At 39.7% G+C, this 21406-nt stretch overlaps 1 protein-coding gene across 3 annotated transcripts in view; it reads right to left on the bottom strand.

Moving 5' to 3' along the window:
- Positions 1 to 21406, bottom strand: part of rptor (regulatory associated protein of MTOR, complex 1) — a 179034-nt gene that overhangs the window by 139101 nt on the left and 18527 nt on the right. For all 3 annotated transcript variants that reach the window (XM_044346469.1, XM_044346470.1, XM_044346471.1), the window contains exons 3-4: positions 17173 to 17275; positions 14779 to 14861 (exon numbers count right to left, since the gene is read on the bottom strand). In XM_044346469.1, the coding sequence (XP_044202404.1) occupies positions 14779 to 14861; positions 17173 to 17275 (186 nt within the window). The remainder of the gene's footprint in view (positions 1 to 14778; positions 14862 to 17172; positions 17276 to 21406) is intronic.

The raw sequence follows: 21406 nt of genomic DNA, 5'->3' as shown, positions 1-21406 counted from the left end.
ACCTCCTCACTCCTCCCCGTTACTGAAGCCATGTGCCCATGCAGCATTATTGAAAACACCGAATTCAGTAGGATGACACTGACCCAGGAACTGAGTTAAACAATGTTCAGTCTGTAGCCTTTGGTGAAAAATTCATCCTCCTCAGAGGCTAAAAAGTTATCCACTGTGGCAGAAGACATCATTTTTAAGTATTTGGTGGGAGTGCTTATTACCTTTGTTAACCAATTTCCTGGGGGACACCCTAGAAGAAACAAACAAAATATTTAAAAAATCCTACATAAGGTCAGAAGATGACCTCCTCTATAGGGATGGGAATGGAGAACCGGTTGAGAACTGGTTCCAAATTGTCCAATCTATCAGAATCGTATGCCTCCGAGCTTATCAATTCCTCTTACTGATGCCCAGGTATGTGATGGTGACAGAATGAAAAAGTAGGAACTCAACTGTGAGGGCAGTGCAGCCTCCAGACTGTCTACAGCATGCACACACTCGACTTATTTTAGGCTATCTTATAATTCATCTTCAAAAAAGGCAGAGGTAGCAAACATGTTTTGATTTAATGACTAAATAATTACCTTTACGAGACGAACGTTAAGTATACTGTGAACTTTCTACGCCGTCACTCAGAGACTAACGTTAGCGGAGTGGAGCAGCTAATTCCAGCAGTAACAAACGAGACCGGCTGGTCAACACACACTGCAGCATTAAATAATTTAAACCAACTGTGAGGTGAGAAAAAGAAAAGAGAATAGAAAATAAGAAAAAAAATAAATCGGTGCTTAGTCTGTTTCACCTCAAAAACATTGCGCCCGTTCAACGTCTTGGACAGCGATGGCTTTCCCTGCTAACTGTGCAGCAGAGAGGCTGCTCTACTGCTGCAGACATGTCGTTAATAACAACACAGCGGAGCACTCCTCCTCGTCCCCTCATGTTGTTATTCTCATACAGGCAGGAGACTGTAAGATGCTTTCAAATCACTTAATTCATTAATTAATGTGGTTAACATTTGGCTGTGGACCATTTATCTTATCCACCAGTTATATTTCCTATATTCATCAGCATGCAAGGTCATTGATAAACAGCTGAGATAATAAAACAGTTGTGTTGACACTTCAACCTTTTATAGGCCTACTTTTTTCCCACACAGAAAATTGATCGGGAATCGATAAAGAATTGGACCAATAAGCAGAGTCGATAATGGCACTGGTATCAATAAAGTCTTAACAATTCCCTTCCGTACTCCTCTTCTACACAACTAGAAGCCAGATCACTCAGCTAGATAAATGAGAGTGATCCTGACCCTAAATGTTTCACTGGAGGCCATTAACAATTTGAAACAACCAGATGTTTTCTTACTGCAAATGCAAAAAAGAATATACTTATATTTTAGCGTATACAGATGAGTAAACTCAAGTAAAAGCCAGTGTCCTTTACATATTTCACTTATTAAATCCACATCAATCACATGAAGACAGAGAAAAGGACCAGAATCAAACATTTTCAGTTATTCCAGTGTGGTGTTGTAGAAATAAAACTGAAAAATCAACACAGACAGAGTATCAGCACAATATAAGTAGATTTGTCAGTTAATTCAACACTCCCCAGATGGGTGTTCTAATCATCTACTGTATGGATCCTCCTAACAAGCAGTGGCCATCTGCCATTGAAAAAAAAGAAAACACTTTTATCTGGGGGTTAAGTGTCATTACATTTAAAGATGGACAGCAAGGCAGAAATCATGTTGTAAAATGAGCCCATTAAAAGGCCACCGCTGGTCAGGTCGCTGACACAGATATCCCACACTGCCTTGAGACAGAGAGAGACTGTGAGGGAAGAGCAGGCCATTAGAGAGAGAAAGGGGGACAGGGAAGCCATTAGCTGAAGACTGAAGGAGTAAAGGGGGACACTAATGATCTTTACAGACAGCTGTCCTACTAATTAGTGCAGAGTGAGAGGTAGAGGTCCCAGCATTCACTAACAATCAGGGCCGAAGTGAAGGACAGCGTGGTTGACTGGCAGCGGGAGAATTGGAGAGAAGGATGCTGGGTAGCTGCTGACCAAGCCGCTGTGTCTTGTGACATATAGACTTCCTGTTCTGCACTAATGAGAGACGGAACATGAAGACTGATCTCACAATCTGCTGAGTGCATAATTGGAAGAACTCACTCTTTAATTGAAGCCACTTTAGGAAAAAAGACTTAATAATTATTAGACAGTGCACCCTAATAATTTTAAATGCCATTAGAAAGAACACGGAGCCCTCTGCACATTCGCTGTATCGACAGCAATTATTGTTTACAACGATAACAACAGCATCTACATCAAGTGTACTGACAAACAGCTCATTACTTCGAATTCATTAGTCACGCTATTCAAGGCTAAAGCTACTTCTCAATTCTGTCTAATATCTTAATGAAGGACAGAAAATAAAACAAAGCGGGAAAATCTGTGACTAACATCTCACTGCTGTATACAAGCAGTGCACTCTGTGGAAACTTCTCTTAATTAATTACGTCTGTGTCATAGCCTCTTCTATGCCAGTGCATCTGTAGCAAGGACATTAGTCTCTATTAGCAGATGCTTTGCTGGCAGTGGGAGCATACTGTCATGTTGTAACAAAAGGGAGTATTTTGCACAAAAAACTCTGGCTTTCAGGAGGGTGAGATGCAAAGAACGGACAAACATTATTCAGAAGCTTAGAATGCTAAGGTGCTATTCATCTACAGTGCTGCAGAGCTCAGGAGGTGAGCCACACTTATTTCACCATCAAGAGAATATACCAAAAGACTTGAGCTTACAAGCAAGCTGCAAATCTTTTAGCATCACCTTTCAAGCTTAAAGCCCTCGTCACACCAAAAAGTGGTGCAGCAAAGTTCATCCACACATCACACAAAGAGGAAAGCAGACAGCGAAAACATAGCTTTTGATCAAGAATGATGCACAGACTCTTAGGCTTCTTTCCATGGGCAGTTCAAAACCAGTATGTCTCATATAAGCATAAACCTTTTGAGCAAATATACCCACTCAAATGATCCAAACTGAGGCCACAGAAAATAAACAATCTAAGAGCCCAGTATGATCAATCCACTATTTTAGGATGCACTCATTACACTTGAAATGAGAAAAGATTCACTATTACAGTACTTAACCTCTGTGTATAATATAGAATCTTAGTTTCTTTCATGTTGTTGGTGTATATACTCATTCACACCTCAAATCAACTGTATTAATTTGTATATGCTTTGAAGCAGCAATACTGAAGGCCATGCGATCAGCCCAACAGGCACGTTTTGAACGGGTACTGCACTTGCATTTATTCAAAAGAGGTATCCGTACCATGGACTCCTGTCTCAAAGCTGTTTGAAAACTACACAACTTCTGTTTTTATACTCTGACATAGCAGGCTAACATTCAAGTGGACAGCTAATGAGCTATGAAAGCTTCCTCTGCTCCACGGTCAGTGCTCTCAACACAGTTTGTTGTTGGTCAATGGCCAAAGTTCACCAAAGCTGAAGTAGACGATTAAGATTCACATGGATTTACTTTTGCATCCCCCGAGCAAAGCGCTGGTTGCAGCGATTCCACGGAAATTTTGCTGTTATAAGTGCTAATGTGACTGAGATTTAAAGGAAGTGAACATGATGATGATAAAAAGACAGATTTTAGGTGGTGTTGCTTTAATGCTACTTTTAGATTCAGAAAAATCAAGATTGTAGATAAAAAAGATTCTGGAGATCAGATACAGATAAGACAAGGCAAGTTAACGGTTGGCTAGCAGAAAAATAACAATTAATGTCCAAATTTGGACTAAACAATGTCAACAAATGGAGATATGCAGTCCTTGAGCGGCTTCAAACTTAAAATTTTTTGACCAGATTTTGATTGGATGTTTGAAGCATGCAGTAGCCTATATGTTTTTAAGTGATATAGAATGACAGCACTGAGGTACCTCAACAACCACAAAGTGGTAGGTTACTGGAGGAGACACAGTGAGGAGAGGTCAAACTACTGTGTGTGTACTAATCAGTTCCTTGACAGGGCAAATGCACGGACATATTGTCCCATTCGCACATGATGGTTACTGGAAGAGACAGATCTGACTGCCAGACGTTCTTGAATACTGGCCAAGCAGTTACAGCACGCATGCTGTATCATAAAGGATGTTCCTCTGCATCATTATAGCTTCAATTGTGCTGAAACATTAATATCATAATTTAATATTGTCTTGATGATCAGAGGAATAACATTCGTTTATTGGGATTCTTTTTGGACTTCAACATACTGACAAGTTTTACCTTGAAAGACACTTTAAGAGCAATTTTTCACTTCAGTGTTAAAGTTCAATATACCACTATATGCTTTTCTAATCCTTAAAGTGAAGCTGTGTCAAGTGTACTCTGTGTGAATGACAAAAAAGTACACTGTCATTGCCCTTTTCTCTAGGGACTGGACAATTTTCAGAAACACTTGAACTCGCAGCACAGAACAAAAGAGCTTTTGAATTTAATATCGCAGCTATGGCTGGCTGAGTAGAGCTGTATTAATAATAAAGAACAGTAACATGTAGACTATAGGCTCTGGATGATCCGTGTACAGAAGAAAAAGTAGGCTGGTGGGCAGTGAAGTGGCTCCGATGACTTGCAAAGTCACAAAAATGTCTTCAGGGGTGGGCGATTTGTCACCACAAGAATACCGAACTCCTCCACAGTTTAAATTCAGAAAGTCCAATGCTGATTAGATACGCCCCCCAATTTGCACCATTGTCCTTCAACACACCAATGCACCGGTGCCCACACTCCGCTCAACTGGAAGCTTGTCGGATTGGCGTGCACATGCAGCCCTAACGATACATTTTTACATTGCTAGAATAAAAAATAGCTGAATGAAAGGTGGGTGGTGAATCTCTGTCCGCTGAGTCACATCCTGGCCTCCTGCGCTGTCCCGTCCTGCTCTGCATCCTCTCCAGAAGGTTCATGCCAACACATGCACACATACAGTATGTAAAAATAATGGTCACAAACTCACAATTTGTCTTTGAGCACAGCACACACTGAAGCTCAATGAGTGTGGACAAAGAGAGGTGAGTTACGGTTGCTCATCTAATTAGAATAGTTTCGTTATTATTGTTATTACTTACACCTGAGAGCATTGGACTCTTTATAATGTTCTAGTTTTTCCCACCAGTGTTTGCTTTTCCAAAATCCTGTCAGAAGTGTTCCTTTCAACCCTGATGAAGCTGATGAAAACACACTTTAAATGTGTCTATTTTTCTGTTTAAGATTTAAAGTTTAAAGCTGCACTAATCAATATTTTTATATTAACAATGGCTCAAATTACTATGTATAATGTGACAAGCATTGCTTATAGTAACAAATCCAAAGACAATTATCACCTGACTCTGCAGCTCCCTCAGCTCTAAAGAGTGACTTTCAGCTCATTGCTTTGGTTTTCAGGTCCACATATTCACTGTTTGGTTCAGTCTTACTACTCTCATCAACCTTTATCCAGCAGTAGCAGGAGGCAGCTGTTTTTAGATAAAGAGCTTGGATAAATCCATGGTATGCTATCTGTCCAGCACCAAATAGCAGACAAAAACAGCAGATAATTAGCAACTACTTGGTGAACACAGTGGAGCATTTAGCTGCCAACAAGTCAGATATTTTGCTCAGGAGGTATTTGTAGACCAAAACAGAGCTAAAAGAAGAGGGAATATTGGACTAACACTCCTCAGGTGGCCAGAAACATGAGTCTGAATGAATGATAATGTTGTTCCATATCTGCTGAATGTGTAAATAATAAACTGATTGCAATATCACATGCCAACATCGATAATTTGAGAGTCTAATTTGGTCTGGTATAAAAATAACTTATGGAGGCTAATGTTAGCTAATGCTAGCAAACTTAGATATTGCATTGAACGGATTTGTCAGAGCAAATGTTACACAATGGTCACTGACTTAGGTTCATTTCGGACACAGAAAAAGTGTCAAAGGCATGTTGATTATACTTTTATACTGTCAAAACCAAACCAAGACCAACTGACGATTATTTTCCTTATCGATTAATCTGTTATTTTCTCAATTAACTGATTAGTTGTTTGGTCCATAAAATGTCAGAAAATGATGAAAAATGTCCAAACGCTCAAGATGACAGTCTCAAATGTCTTCTGTTGTCCTGACCAACCGTCCATAACCCAAAGATATTTATTTTATTTTCATTTAGGACTAAAGAAACCAGAAAATATTCACATTTTGAGAGCTGGAATCAGAGACTTTGGAAATTTTCTTCCCACGGGCAGTTTAAAACCAGTATGTCTCATATAAGCACAAATCTTTTGAGCAAACATACCCATTTAAATTATCCCAACTCAAAACGATAAATTATCAAAATAGATGCTGATTAATTTAATACTTGGCAACTAATTGATAGATTGACTAATCATTGCAGTTCTACTGTGAAGTACAGTCCCCAGATGTGTCATTTTTTGGATTTTTATAATGTGCGTTTTACACATAGCTATTCATGAGAAAAAAATATTCCAGAAGACACACACACACAATATCAATGCTGCTTTGCGTCATCTCAAAGCTTACGTTGTCTCCTTCCCTTCATCTGGTAAAAACTCTGCTCCTCAACATGTCTCACGGCTAACAAAGTCACACACCACTTTAAAAAGAAATGAGAGATTAGCTCTCCTGTCCTGGGAGCAATGATCGATGAAACACATTACTGCTCCACTCGCATGAAGACCCACTCGCCACAAAGCAGAAGCCCATTTTGGGTCCCAACCACTCGCTTAATAGAGCAAATACCTCTACTAGGCTTGTTAAAACAAAAACCATTCTGCATCACCTCGACATCATCATAATCTACAGTTAATCTCCACATCCAACCATCAACACAAGATGGTTTGTCGTTTAGTGGGATATTTATGAGGTGATCAGCAGCAGTGAGAGCTGATCGATATGCTCTCTCTCTCTCTCTCTCTCTCTCTCTCTGTCCCACAAGGATATGACAGCTGTGACCTGTAGCCTTCCTCATAAGCACACTGTTTATAGATGTATTAATGAGATGTCCATAAGTCTTCTAGTGGGCTAATGGTTTTCTCTGTGGCTCCAACTGGACTGAGTGAATGAAGAGAGACGAGGGGAGATCATTAAGACGGCTTCCGCATTGCGTTATTCACTCTGCAGGTTCTCGCGCACCGGCTGTTAATTGAACTCAAATGGGAAACAACTGATTTGGCAGCTCTGAGGGGTCCCCAAAAGGAATAATGTAGTGGGTGGAGTGGTGTTGGTTATTGAGTTGAAAGTGTGAAGAGGAAGTACAGCTGCTATATTAACACCACAGCCAGGTATGACACAACTAATTTTTTACTGAATCAGCCAAAGACGGTTTTATCTTCAAAACTGAAAACAGAAACTGAAAGTGTGAAACAATCCACATGTAAGCGCTACAGCTCATGTTCAGTCTTTTCATTTTCTAGCCTTTGTGTGTGTGTTTTTTTAATGTAATTTCATGACCCTGTGTGCCATTTTTTGCCACATTTTCCTCACTCCTACTCATGCTTTCTCAGTACACACCCACACACACTAGATATGTCCAAACCACATTTTCCTACTGCGGGGCACACAACAGCTTCTCAAGGCCACACATTGTTATCCTCACATGATTTGGGTTGTTGTAATTATCCTCACATGATGTTTCCACCTGATACACTCACTTATTTATATCATAAAGTACAGGCGTGGCAAATTCTTCTGTTACTGTGAAAGACAACTGCCTTGAACAATCCAACACTGGCAAGCTTAAAGATGTAAACTGAACTACAACAGTATAGTTCTTTGAAAATTAAAAATGTAATATCATCATTGCTACAGTATATTCATGTGGGCACATCACTACCGTTACTTCCCCCGCTTCCCAACTTCCTTGCGAAGAGAAAAATCATACTGCTGAGGGAAGTTGCCTAATTAATATTGTTTTTGTCCCTTCTGTATTTTCACTTTCACACAGTCAGACAGACACTGCATCACTGTCTATCTCTCAATAAGGAAAAACTAAAAAAAAAAAAGTGTCTGGAAACACTCTTCATCCTGCACATTGAAGCTCTCCGCCATGGACTCTTTTTCACTGCATATTCTCTGACTTGTCATAGCAGGAAAAGCACAGGTATAACTAATCACTTTAACGAAGGCTCACTTCCATTACACATCCCAGTAATCACAAGAGCAGAGCCCTGGAAGTGGCTCATTATCAATTATTGATTACTCATGTGCTTTTCCTGCTATGACATGTCACAGTGGCCTTTTGTTCTCGTCACAGACAAGATATCATCACATATAAACACATCAAGAGGTCAATATACATAACGCTATAAATGGATGTGCCTATATCATATCTTTGTTCCAAAATTAAAATCTAGTTATGTGATTCAACTGACAACACATTTCCTTTATCTATACTCTTTACAAATCAGGTCTCCTTCACTAGGTTTGGCAGGCACAGTCCTCAATAATGGCCCTGGTAATTGGCAATGGTATATAGCCCAATATGTAAACATAACAACTGGATATAGGTGGACCTTATTAGAGATGCACTCAACCTGCAAATAAACATTGCCTGACAGCTTTATCCAGCTTCTCTTCTAGGGATGGGTACTAAAGGGCCGGTCTTAACTGGTTCCTGATTAGTATGAACTGCAACCAATGACTCCTGGGCAGTCTGCGCTGCTATCGATATTTGAACCTCATTCATTAAGTTAACATTAGGCGCTCTCAGTTTGCCTACTGTTAAATTTATTTAGCTGTCCGTTAATGATCCGCTGGTTCTGCTCACATTTTGAGGACTGTAGTTGTAGCAGACACAAGATAAGTAGCACTTGTTATCAGATATAACAACTTAACTTTAGAAAAGTTTGAATATGTTTATTAATAAGGATGTTGAACATAAACAGAGACCAAATGAGCACAGAATAAGATTTGTCATCTTGCCTCTATTGCAGAAATATGTGGATGATGTTATGCGAGTGTGATCTGTAACTGTTGACACATTTGGCACAAACAGCTGACCCACTGATTCATGTTTGTCATGGCCTCTCAGTATCATAGGGTATGATAAAAATGTTAAATTACCCAAGCATAAAAAGTGCATTGCATCATTACTGATTACACACAGAAATCCTTCACTCGCACTCGTCCTCTGCTGAGCGGTTTGGTGTTTCCAGGGTGATAAGAGAAAAACTCCAAGCTAATCAGAAGCAAAGTGTTTGAGCTGCAGCTCTCTGATACATAATGTAGAGGCAGTTAGTGAAATGGACAGCAGGGGTTCACAGGCTGCAGCCAGACAGGAGAGGAGGCACAGATACAGAGAAAGCCAGACCAAAGGAGAAATGACAATTACACAGGCCAGAGACACGGCATAATCCTGTTTGGCAGCTGCAACATGTTCAGCAAGTACACTGCACTGCGTGGCTTTGAAGGGGTCATTTGACAAGACAAGCACACCGCTTTTCATCTCAATAACTAGCCAACATCTAGCGAGTCAAGAGGGGAAAATTTCAAACTAGATTCCCAAACATATAACAGAGGACAGAGAGAGAAAGAGAGAAATAAAAGGATGACATGCTGACAGAAAATGAAAGAGAACAAGTAAGGCTTGAAAGAGAATAGAAGAGCAGAGGATGCACGTTGAGATGGAAAACTCAAAGAGAAACTGAAAACAAAGAAAGGTATCTCTTTCTTTCTATTTTCTTGATGTGTCTGTATGAGACAAAAGCTGTCGTCAGTTGAAGCCAGTCTGAGTTTTAATGTCACACAATATAGCCACATCCAATAAAAACACAGACGGCAGAGAAAAGACCGTCTTCTGGTAAGGCTCAACAACAAACATGATTGACAAATAAAATTATAATGGTGAAGATGTCTGGTTGCGCTGGTTTCAGATCCAGTTTGGTCAGTTTTTGTTTTTTTTTTTTACATGTTATCATCAATAAATGACATCCATACTGGAAAACCTATCTGAACCTCCTGAACCAGCTAAAGAGAGATAAAAAGTTTAGAGGGGAAAAAAAGTATCCACATCCAATAAACTGTTTAACAGCTGCTGGGCCAAAAAGGAGACATCATGGCAAGAAGTAGAATCTTCACACTGTTCTCGGGTCAGACAATGTTTTTTTTTTTTTCAATCAGATCTTCTTCAGGCAAAAACAGCACTAACAAACATCACATTATATTCATATCTCAAAATGATGGCAAGCTGCAACAAGTGACCGAACTGCAGTGTCATTGGCTGTAACCCCGGGCAACCAACAGAAAAATAATGAAGTGATCACTGATCACAGGTGTCAACATCTGCATTCCAACTGTTGATACGGAGCAACTTCACCACAAAAAAAAGTCCTTTTGGATGAATCAAGTTCTATCTTATCTAATTTAGTTGAACACTGTCAAAAACTGAACCTGAATAGATTCAAAACAGTGTTTGAATGGATCAAATATGTTTTGATGATGGCGGTGTTGAGTGCTGTCTAACATATCATACCAAAACCTCTCATAGGTGTTCAATTGAGTTGAGATCTGGAGACTGTGAAGGCCATAGGATATGATTCACATCATTTTCATACTCATCAAACCATTCAGTGACCCCTCGTGTCCTGTGAATTGGGGCATTGTCATCCTGGAAGAGACCACTCCCATCAGGATAGAAATATTTCATCATAGGATGAAGGTGATCACTCAGAGCAACTTTGTATTGATTTTCAGTGACTCTTCCCTCTAAGGAGACAAGTGGACCCAAACCATGCCAGCAAAATGCCCCCCCACAGCATAACAGGGCCACCAGATCCCCTCACTGTAGGGGTCAAGCATTCAGACCTGTACCAGTTTTTCCTTTAATTTGTCACCAGTCTGTATATTGTCAACAATGATGACACAGTCACAATGAGCTCATAATCCAATGTTGTGTTCTGTATTACGTGAAACATGAGCGTGTATCAGCTTTTGTCTTTCACAACATGTCTGTGCAGAGGACACAGACACGCCAGTAACAATGAAACAACCTGTGTAAAGATGGGGTTTATTATGAAGACAATCTTAAGGATTCTAAGGTTCAAAGAAATTGTGGATTGATAAATTTATATATTGACTGATCAGTTGCCATCAACACTCTCATGTCATATGTCTGATAACTTTAACCAAGGCATGCTATGATTTGAACTTAACACAAATCTCCTACAAGGTCAAAACACACATACAACCACAGAATTCAAGTTGGGTCTCACCACAGCTGGACATCTATGTAAGATAATCTACATCTACTGTTGAGCTCTCAGCTCCGAGCCACAACAAGAGGCTTCTTAACATGGTTTCAGCACTCTAGTGCAAACAAAACACACACACAAAACAAATCTACAGGCAAAAAGATTGGTACAAACATGAAGAGTCGAGATGGACACAGGAGAGCTGTGATTGAAAAAAATATATCTTTGATGTGGAGTGGAAAACGATGATGAAGAAAGGTCAGAAAAGGAGAGAAAAAGATGTGGAGGGAAAAAAAATGCAGAAGGTAGTGGTGGTAGAGAAAGTGAGTGGGCAGCAGCCAAGACTGTGTTTGCAATTCTCTCTGTGTTTTCTGGCCATGAGGGTTAATGTAAGAGCACAGAAGCAAACAGAGAAATGGATTCGTGACGGCAGGTTGGCACAACTAAACTCTCTGGGCAGCTCAAATGTTACTAACACTGCTCTTATACACCAGCACCAAGGGCAACACACAGGAAAAGTGACAAAATGGATTTTAGATTTGCTCTTAGGCTCTAATGTTTATCGACTCTTCTCATCCAAAATGAACTTGTTATGTTATTTCTCATTGCAGGGACAAAGCTAGTAAATAGCGGCGGTGTAATTGATTGCTTTGTCAACAGTTTATGTAAGGTGTGTTGGCGATGCTGCTCTGTGGAGCTGTGAATCCTGAGGCTGGAAAAGAGGAACAGCTTTGTCACCCTCCCACTCCTCCTCCTGCACTCCTGAAACATTTGCTGCTGACCTCCTGGGTCAACCAAGCCAAAGCCTACATTCCTTTAGCTGCTGTCTCTTGGGATGTCTCTTCCTCCTCCTCTTACCTCATGTGTTACTTACTATCTAAACAAACAGCCATCACGTCATTAGCTTCTACTTTGACTTGCCCAAGATAAGATCATTTTGGTTATACAACTTCCAGCAACAAGGCAACAATATATCTATTTTGATGTTTCCCGGCAACGGTGCTGAGGTAACTCAAAGGGTATTGTTGCGCTAAAGTTGCCCTGTGTGTTACCGACTTGTCTCTCTTTCACATTCTGTCAATCTCACACTGCTTTTAGCTTTCGACTCACCAACTGACCCTCCACATATCCTTCTCCTCTCCATAAATAAATAAATCCTTCATTCCCCTGTCTCTCAGTGACCATGTTCAGACACAGTGGTAGGTGGAATCTGTTTTACACATATCTAATACCAAACAGACATTTTGTTAAAACAGGAAAAAAGGGCAGGATCAAAATCCAATCCTTTCTGATGGGATTTAAAACATATTCGCAGGTGGTTTGAAATGCTATTCAAATCCAATATCTGCATGCAACTCAGCTCCAGTGCTCGGATCATATTTCAAGTGTTTGCTTATTTTCTCCATCACTCTCCTCAGGACGCATATTTGACATAGCAAGAGGAACAAGCGAAACAAATATGGAGAGTCAAAATGTATATGAACAGCGGCTAATACCACTGAGTACTAAAACTTTAAAATGTCTACATAAAACCAGTTGAAATTGGACAAATTTCTTAGCTGTCAGAAAAAGTACTTGTATCCTAAATTCACACCACATGTAACATTATTTTATTATTATATTATTATTTTATTTTCCACGCCCACCATAGCTCTATAAAGCCTTGATTAATCACTATGGATAACATGTTATAGGTTACATTTGTGCAATTTCTAGGAATGCAACTATCGATTCTTTTGATTATCGATCAATCTTCTGATTGTTTTCTTAATTTATGATTTGGTGTATAACATGTTGGAAAACGCTCTTTGCAATTTCCCAGACTCCAAGTTGACATGGAAAAAAAAAACAACAACAACAAATCTGCGGAACTAATACATTTTCCCATCTTTGCACGAAACATCACAAAACAATTATCAAAAATGTTGCTGATAAATATTCTGTTTCAGCTGTAGCAATTTGAGCTACTACCAAAGATTATACTTCAATATGTGTGCCTGAGAAAAAAAATCAATATTGTGATATGAGACTAGACATCATCTTGACTTTGGATATCATAATATCATAATATGGCATAAGTGTTGTCTTTTCCTGGTTTTATAGGCTGCGTTACAGTAGAGTGATGCAATTTTCTGAACTTAGCAGACTATTCTAGTTGTTCTTTTATTTGCCTTTATCCACTTGATCATTATATCCACATTATTGATGATTATTCATCAAAAATCTCATGGTGGAAATATGTTGCGAAAGTACCAATAGTCATCCCTACAATACTGCCAATATCAATATCAAGATCAAGGTATTTGGTCAAAAATATGATGATTTTGTCCATGTCACCCAGCCCTACGGAGGTGTTTTGAATATCGAGATGGTGTGAGATGGAATCAGTGTGGTTTGTTACACAGAGATGCAGAAATAGAAGCATATCTGTTACATAAAACAGATGTCTACATTTCAAAAAATGCTGGCGGTGTGGATTGACCATTAGATTACATCTAATGTAGTATCGGCAGCAAATGATTGAGTGCTGTCTCAACACTGGCCACTTACAATGTGGACAATCGATCGCAAAGATCAGATTTCAACAACAGGTCGGATGTTTCTGCTGACTGATCAGAGTTTCTCTGGTCAAGCAGTGTGCGAGCAGGTTTCAGAGCACAATCCAGTCTTTTCTTCATCTTCTCTTCACACCTCATCACCTAAAATCCTTTCTTCCTATACTTCACGCTTTGTCCAGGGTAGTGTTTTTTAGAATGTGTTTAGGAGTGATGGGGGACGGATGCCCTTGCCATCTGCTCCAGCAGCGAGGCTCCAATGCTCGGAGGCCGAGGGGCTACTGGAGGAGGACAACAGACAGGGGAGCCTCTGGGAAAACACTGAGCTTGCTAACAGCTAGCAGCCAAGGAGAACAACCACTGCTGGCAATTATACAAATGCATGTATACACACACACACACAAACGTATAACAGCTGAATTTACAAGAACACATGATGCATCTGTTTCTAAAAAAAAATGAATCACTATCAAGAGCATGTGGGTGTTTTGTTGGCACAGTGCAGACAGGAAGTGTATTAGAGCTGACACAATGAAATCTCTAAAATAAACACATTCACCCTTGTACATGTTCAAATGATCACTAAATGTAAGGAGCCACAGTGTTAGAATGACACCTACATTGTCTTTTCATGCCTGCTTGAATCAAGGCTTTGAACAAGAAGTTTTGTCTACAACTTTTAACAAGCTAGTAATGTGCAACAAGCTCTCACAGCCTGATGTAGGGCTTCAGGTACACAAGAATTGGGTTCATTGCACTTGAACAAATCAGAGTAGAAACCGGTGTCCTTAAAGTGATAAGAGACCCAAAGAAAACATGAACAAGCTGAATCAATAATGGCATTGGTATCAGTAAAATCTTAACAATACTCATCCCTATGTGTGAGTGAGTGTATGTGCTCATTGTATAATAATAAGAATATATATGAGAAGGAGGGAGGCTGCTTCGTTTTAATCCACTCACCCTGGGCTGCCAGTTTTCATATTGCTTCTGAAGGTTGGCCCCAATGGTCTCCAGGGCTTTTTGTGGACTCATCGACAGAGGATCTGGCGAGAAAACAGAGTGAAAACTCACTGTGATCACATGCAAAACACTCATAGCATAGCTAAAACATACATGCTCAATCAGGAGCTGACAAATCAGCCATAATTATATTATTCACCCACACTTTAACATTACTGTAGTATTTCCAAAAAAAAGATACAGCCATGCCATGATTACTTGGTAGTTCTTATAAATGCAATATCATCTATGTTTTTGACATCAAAGGAAACGTTCTTATTAAAAACAGGAGCAGGGTTTGGAAAATTGAAATATTGATGAGAGCAAATCAATATGGAATGAAGAATAGCAGAATATAGATTGCGGACAGATCAAACTGTGCTCAGCAGGCAGAGAAAAATGTATTGACAAGTTTTGCAGGAGATACTGATATGCAGCAAATTAAACCGTTCACTGTTATGATGAATGAGGCCTTCTGAAAATGCATCAACACAACAAAGACAACAGAGCGATGTGTTTGATGAGTCAAATTATAACAAAATATAAGCTACTTATGAAAATTCAAAACACAAAATAATTACTTCTTACTGATAAAATTATCTATAATCTCTACATACGTTTCTCAAATTAGATATGGAGTGAGAAATACGTCCTACGATGGTAAAAATCTAAGTTGACCTTTGCCTACATACTGTGTGATCAACCTGTGAAACCATTTTACAATTTCCTGTTATGGAAGGGGAGGGTGAGGGGAGGGGTATTCAGTTGGTTGCAATCTGCAACCTCACCACTAGATGCCACTAAATCCTACACACACTGGTCCTTTAATATTCCCAAATATCATCTCAAAAACCAAGTGGCAGGTCTGAACAGTGTCAGCGTCCTCAGAAGCAGCTGAAAAAGTTTCAGAAACTTTAAGAACTGTGTTCCCTCTTTTATGTGCTTTCCTCACTCTTGAGACTCAAGCTGTCTCAGGGGAGCTAAAAAATGGTTTTGAGGTTCCCATTCAATGGAGTTGGTTCTTTAGTTTTTGTTCTGTGTGTTGTCGCGTGGTTCTGGTGAAGGCAGACTGCTTCATCCCTGTTTGACAGAGGCCGTATGAATTGAGCCCCCATGGGAAAGACTGAGAATATCCCTAAGTGCTACAAAGTAAAAGATCAAGTAAAAGTTGACAGTATTGCATGACTTACCAGTACTTAACTCTTTGAAATCTAAGCTCTTTTATTCTTTTGCCAATTCTTACTCCCTTTATTTACAGGCTTTCGGCATTTTATCATGTCCTAACTAGGAATACCACATATTGTCACCTTTCAGATAAGTTGGACCACTCAGAAATGCCACCAACTTAAATGTGACTGGTACTATGAAGTTTTTGCCTGCATGTCCACAAGTTTCCAACACACTACACATATCAGTATATTAATTGATATGCTCGAGGGCAATAATGGGACTTTTTAAGCCTTTGTAATGTCAAAACAAGACAAGAGTTTACAGCCTCGCTAGCTATGTTATGAGGCTAAACGCTAACATCAGCAGCATGCTCACAGTGACAGCTGACATGCTGCTGTTTAGCAGGTAAAATGTTTACCAGGTTTGTCATCTTAGTTTAGCCTGTTAGCATGCTATCATTTGCTAATTAGCACTAAATACAAAGCACAGCTGATGGGAATGTCATATGTTTTGTAGGCATTTGGTCATAAAGTAAATTTTGATGTGATGATGGCACTAAACAGATCGTTACAGGATCACCAAAGTTGTTACAATTCAACCTCAGCCAGGCTAGCGTGGCTAAAAATGTATGAAAAAAAAACAATATTAATGTTATTTTACTTCTCTATTTCTCTTTGTGATAAACATGTTCCAAGTTTTTGGAACAACAGTTCCCATCATGCTTTCGGTTGCACTGTAACTGCGCTTATACATGGTCTTCAAGGTGATCTAGTGGTTAAGATGTGTAAACACTGTGATTGAAATGTCTGCCATTCAATTCATGTACCTGAGCCCTTTGTTACATGTCGTTCTCTCTCCCCCCTCATTTCTCATCACCTCTATACTTCCACCCTTGAATAAAGGCCGAAAAATACTTTTGAAAAAAATATTTTCTATATTTTCTCTATTCTCTCTTTTCTTTATATGATTTCTAAGGGGATTTATAGACATATATCCATGAAGGACATCAGAGATACATGATCATTGTAAAGAGTTAGTTGCTCTGGTTTCAAGAGTGTGTATGAACTATCTGCATCTGTCACAAATGTCACATTCATGAAAGTAAATGCCTGACATTAGGCAGGTAGCACGGAAAGATTTATGATATTCAGATATTCATGTTGGTGTCTGTCTATGTGGACTCACCTATCCAGCACTCCAGTCTGGCGCAGGGAGAGGTCTTGACTACATCAGGAGGGTCCACTCCCACGTTGAGACACAACACCAGTGCTACACTCACAGTCTTCATCTGGGGGAGAGGCCACAAAACACAATATTACTCTCTCACACACACATATATCTCAGTGCTTGAATCATAACAGACTATTGGATTAATTGTTAATGATTTTCAAACCACATTAAATCTTCATTCATCTAACTGGATTGAGCACACATTCTAGTATTCAGCTCAGTTACACACATTCAGTCTTGGGAGTTTTCCAGTAAACCACATTGTTCTGCTGTTGGCCACTGAAGCTCCAGCAGACCACTGAAGGTTAAGTGTCTCGCCCAGGGGAAACTCAACAGTAGTTATAGAAAAATTTGTTATTCACTCCACTATTATATTTTCCCATTTGATCCTGGGATTCAAACCACAGAAATATTATTGATCATAACACTACTACTGAATCTAACCTGCAAATGCCTCAGTGGACCTGAGTTGTATTGGACAGATTGCGGGCATAAGTGTGTATGACTGTATGAATTTACAGCAGAAAGATGCAGATCAGGAAGTAAATAACTGTCAAAATAGGACAACAAACTGACTGGTGATGAACCCAACACAGCAGAGCACTGAGGCAGGAAGTGAGTGGAAAGAGAAACATGCCATCTGAAATAGAACCATCATTGATCTGTGGGTTATGTGCAATGTCCTGACACACAGACACACACACACAGATGTGATCAGGCAACAAAGGTCTCCAACAGTGCAAATTACACATTGCAGTAGCAGTGAGCCATCACTCCATCTTCACTGTCAGCACCCCAGAAACACTTTTCTTTGTGCATCACCGCAGACATCAGTATTTGTGACATGTTGTTGCCCCAACCTGTAGCTTCAATGAGTTTGAAAAAAGACACTGACAGATCAAGCAGACCTTGCTATAACATGTAATTTTTATGCATTAAAATGTCTAAAAACAACTAGACCTATGTTATATGTTTTGTTGAGTTGTGTACTTATATTATCCAAAATGTTTCCACCAATTTTCAAACCCAGAGAAATCAGTAATTTTAATCAAGATAACGGTCCGTTTTATTTGGTCGCCTGTCAATGGTGTCATACCTCCTCTACCAAAGAGTGCACAAGATGCATGTGTCAGCGTTGTGGTTGTCTGCTACAATGGCCTCTACCAAAGTTTATAAGCATACAAGATAATACATCGGCGGCATTGTGGTTGTCTGCCACAATGGCATCTATCAAAGAGTATACGCGTACAAGATAATACTTCGGTGTTGTGGTTGCCTGCCAGAAACTGACATAAATTGACTTTTATTCAGTTTGAAGCCACATTTTTATGATAAACTTTTTAGATCTTGGTCGTTTTTAACTGTATTTTTAAACTGGATGAAGGATTTTAGTCATTGGATGTCTTAAGTTATCAGAGAAACAAGCTGAGCAAACGTTAGCTGCAGCTCGGCTAGCAGCCCCTCCTGGACGTCCTCTTTCCACAGAACAGCGTCAAAGAAACACTGATTTTTAGCGTGACACTGCTTTGTTTTGGATTTGGCTCCTGGTAAAAACATCCTGAACGATGAACACTGGAGTAATCCTCACCCAGAGAATCTGGTTGTTTAACAATGAAGACAACAACTCCCATGATCCCACGCTACTTCACACCCTCATCACTCTCCGTCTTTTGTTATTGTTTTGATTGACAGATCCCTAGTGGCAGAAATTACATATTGTGTGTTTAAAAGACTTGTGCCTTGACATATTCAGTCTTTTGGTTATAGTTGGGCTTAAACACAATGCAAAAACTAGACCTGACGGCCAGCTGATCATCAACCTGCATGTATGTTCGGCAGCTGCACAAGAGGAATACTGTGTATTCATAATGTAAGAAAAACTAACAAACAAAGCAAACTAGAGTGCCATTGTCACACCTTGTGAATCTGAAATAAACACGTTAACCCTCTTACCATAACCCTAACCCTACCCTAAAGCTTTGCGGTGTCAGGTGTGGCTTCCCAAACTGATATGGGTTATTAAAATAAGTGAACTTACATGTAGTAAGTAGACTTATTTTCACTGCACTCAAGAATATTGATGCATTATCCTTATGTTGACCAATGATGACAGGAGTTTCACTTCCTGAAATAAGTGAACATTTCTGGCAGAACACCTTTGAAGTATGCAGTGCTGGTGCCACTGAAAACAAAAACATTGCAGTTTCTATTATGTGATGATGAAAGAGATATCTAGTACAGCCCTCCTTGCAGCCATCAGTGTTTCGGTATAGTGGCAGAATGCAAATTTAAAGCAAACATATGAGGTCATTGAGTTTGCTCAAATGAAAGGCAAAACCAGAAAGAGCTTCATTAAAATATACAGTAAGCAACATTTTTACGACACTGCTGACAGCCAATGTTGGTGTCTCCTTGTCCAAACAATGTTTCTCCATCATCCAACCAACCAGTTACCTTGTGAGGCAGCTGGATTTGCAAGATCACAACATCACGCAATCATCAAAAATCCAGCTGTCTCGCGAGGTAAGACAGTGATAGACAGATGGTTCATCCAATCACCTGCAAAGTATTTTTTGAAAGCGCCTGCCCTTTTCCAAACAGTTTCCAAAGAAGACATCTCGATGGTTCTGTGCAACAAACCATCTGGTGCATCAGGTTAACCATCCAAGACTTTATTCAACTTTCAGAGCTAGTCATGAATATATTTTCTGAGCATGTGTCTAGTTGGAACATATAGCAAGAAGAAAATTACATTAGTAAAATCATATCTGATGCCTGTATATTGTGTCAACATTAGCATTGTGTTAAAAAGCAAGACTTTTTCCAAAGAGTAGGGTGCAGTATGTAAGTATTCAGTGTTTTCTTCTTTTTCTGCTTAGTTAAAAGTTCAGCATGAAAACAGCCACTTTATTTCTGGTCCAGGACTCTCTAGTTGCTGCCACTGATATTGGCCATCCATTCAGAAACACAACTGTTTGTTGATGGTGCTATTTGACCCGAGCTGACAAGTCACTGTATCATCATTGTGTCACTTTGTAAGACAAAGCCTGATGGCGTTTACTCTAGGACAGATGGTGCTTGAACTTCACGAGGCCCATGTGTCCTCTTGGCTCCAATTAGCCGAAGGTGAGCTGCCTACGGTGTCAGTCTCTGGACTCCATTCTTTCTTGCAGACCCTTGGTTTCACTTTTTCTGAAATCAGGCCAAATCAAAGTGTCTGGTGCCTTCAAAAAAGGCATCAGACTAATATTTGAATTGCTATAAAACTTTATTTTTAAAGAGCACCTATTAAGAGGCTAATCTGGCAGAACACCTTTATTACAATGATTAAACATAAAACCTAAAATCAGGGAAAATAAAATAAAAACCATAAAAACCAAATTTTCAGAAAAACGCAATCAACATGCAAAAGTCAAGGATGAAAAATCTGGGTGTACAGAAATGTCAGCAACTACATATACAGACATATAGAGAGAGCTATAACTGTCTGGTAGTGTGTACACGTACAGGATTATCATCTGGGTCAATGCAATAGTGCCAAGTGACCTTTCACAGGTAGTGTTAGATACTGTCTCTGTGTGATATGCAGACCTATGGAGCACGTGTTGTGTGCACTGTGGGTTATGTGACATCCCAGGGCTGAAGAGGGTTAGGATAGCTGTTGTTGTGAAGGTAATTAAGGCGCCCTCTGCTCTCACCGACCGAGTAAAAGGTCAGTGTGCTAGTGGGACTCAGCAGAACAAGACTCAACATGCACATGCGTTCACATACACACAGGCTCACTCCATCACATCACATTCATTCTCACCTGACCTCCTCACCCCACGCCCTTTTACCGCCTGTACAGTGTATGTCATGAACCCATTCTGCTGAATGGGAACTGATGTCAAAGTGTGCTGCTTGGGTACAACACTATATGCACACAATACCTCAGTTACTGAGAAAAATGAAACTAGAGCCTACAGCCGCACTAGCAACTCTGTGAAGATGTATTTGGGCACAGCATAGCTTTGAGCTAAAGGCTAATGTCAGCATGCTAACATTCTTAAAATCACAATATTAAAACACTCATGTTTAACAAGTAAAGTAAGGTTTAAGTTCACCATCTTAATCAAGTGTGTGCACATGCTAACATTTTCCAATAAGCAATAAACTAAGTACAGCTGAGGCTGATGGGATTAGGGGCAGG

The sequence above is a fragment of the Thunnus albacares genome, chromosome 3, assembly GCF_914725855.1.
Source record: "Thunnus albacares chromosome 3, fThuAlb1.1, whole genome shotgun sequence".
In the NCBI taxonomy this organism is placed as follows: domain Eukaryota; kingdom Metazoa; phylum Chordata; class Actinopteri; order Scombriformes; family Scombridae; genus Thunnus; species Thunnus albacares.
This window is presented reverse-complemented; position numbering and strand designations above follow the sequence as displayed.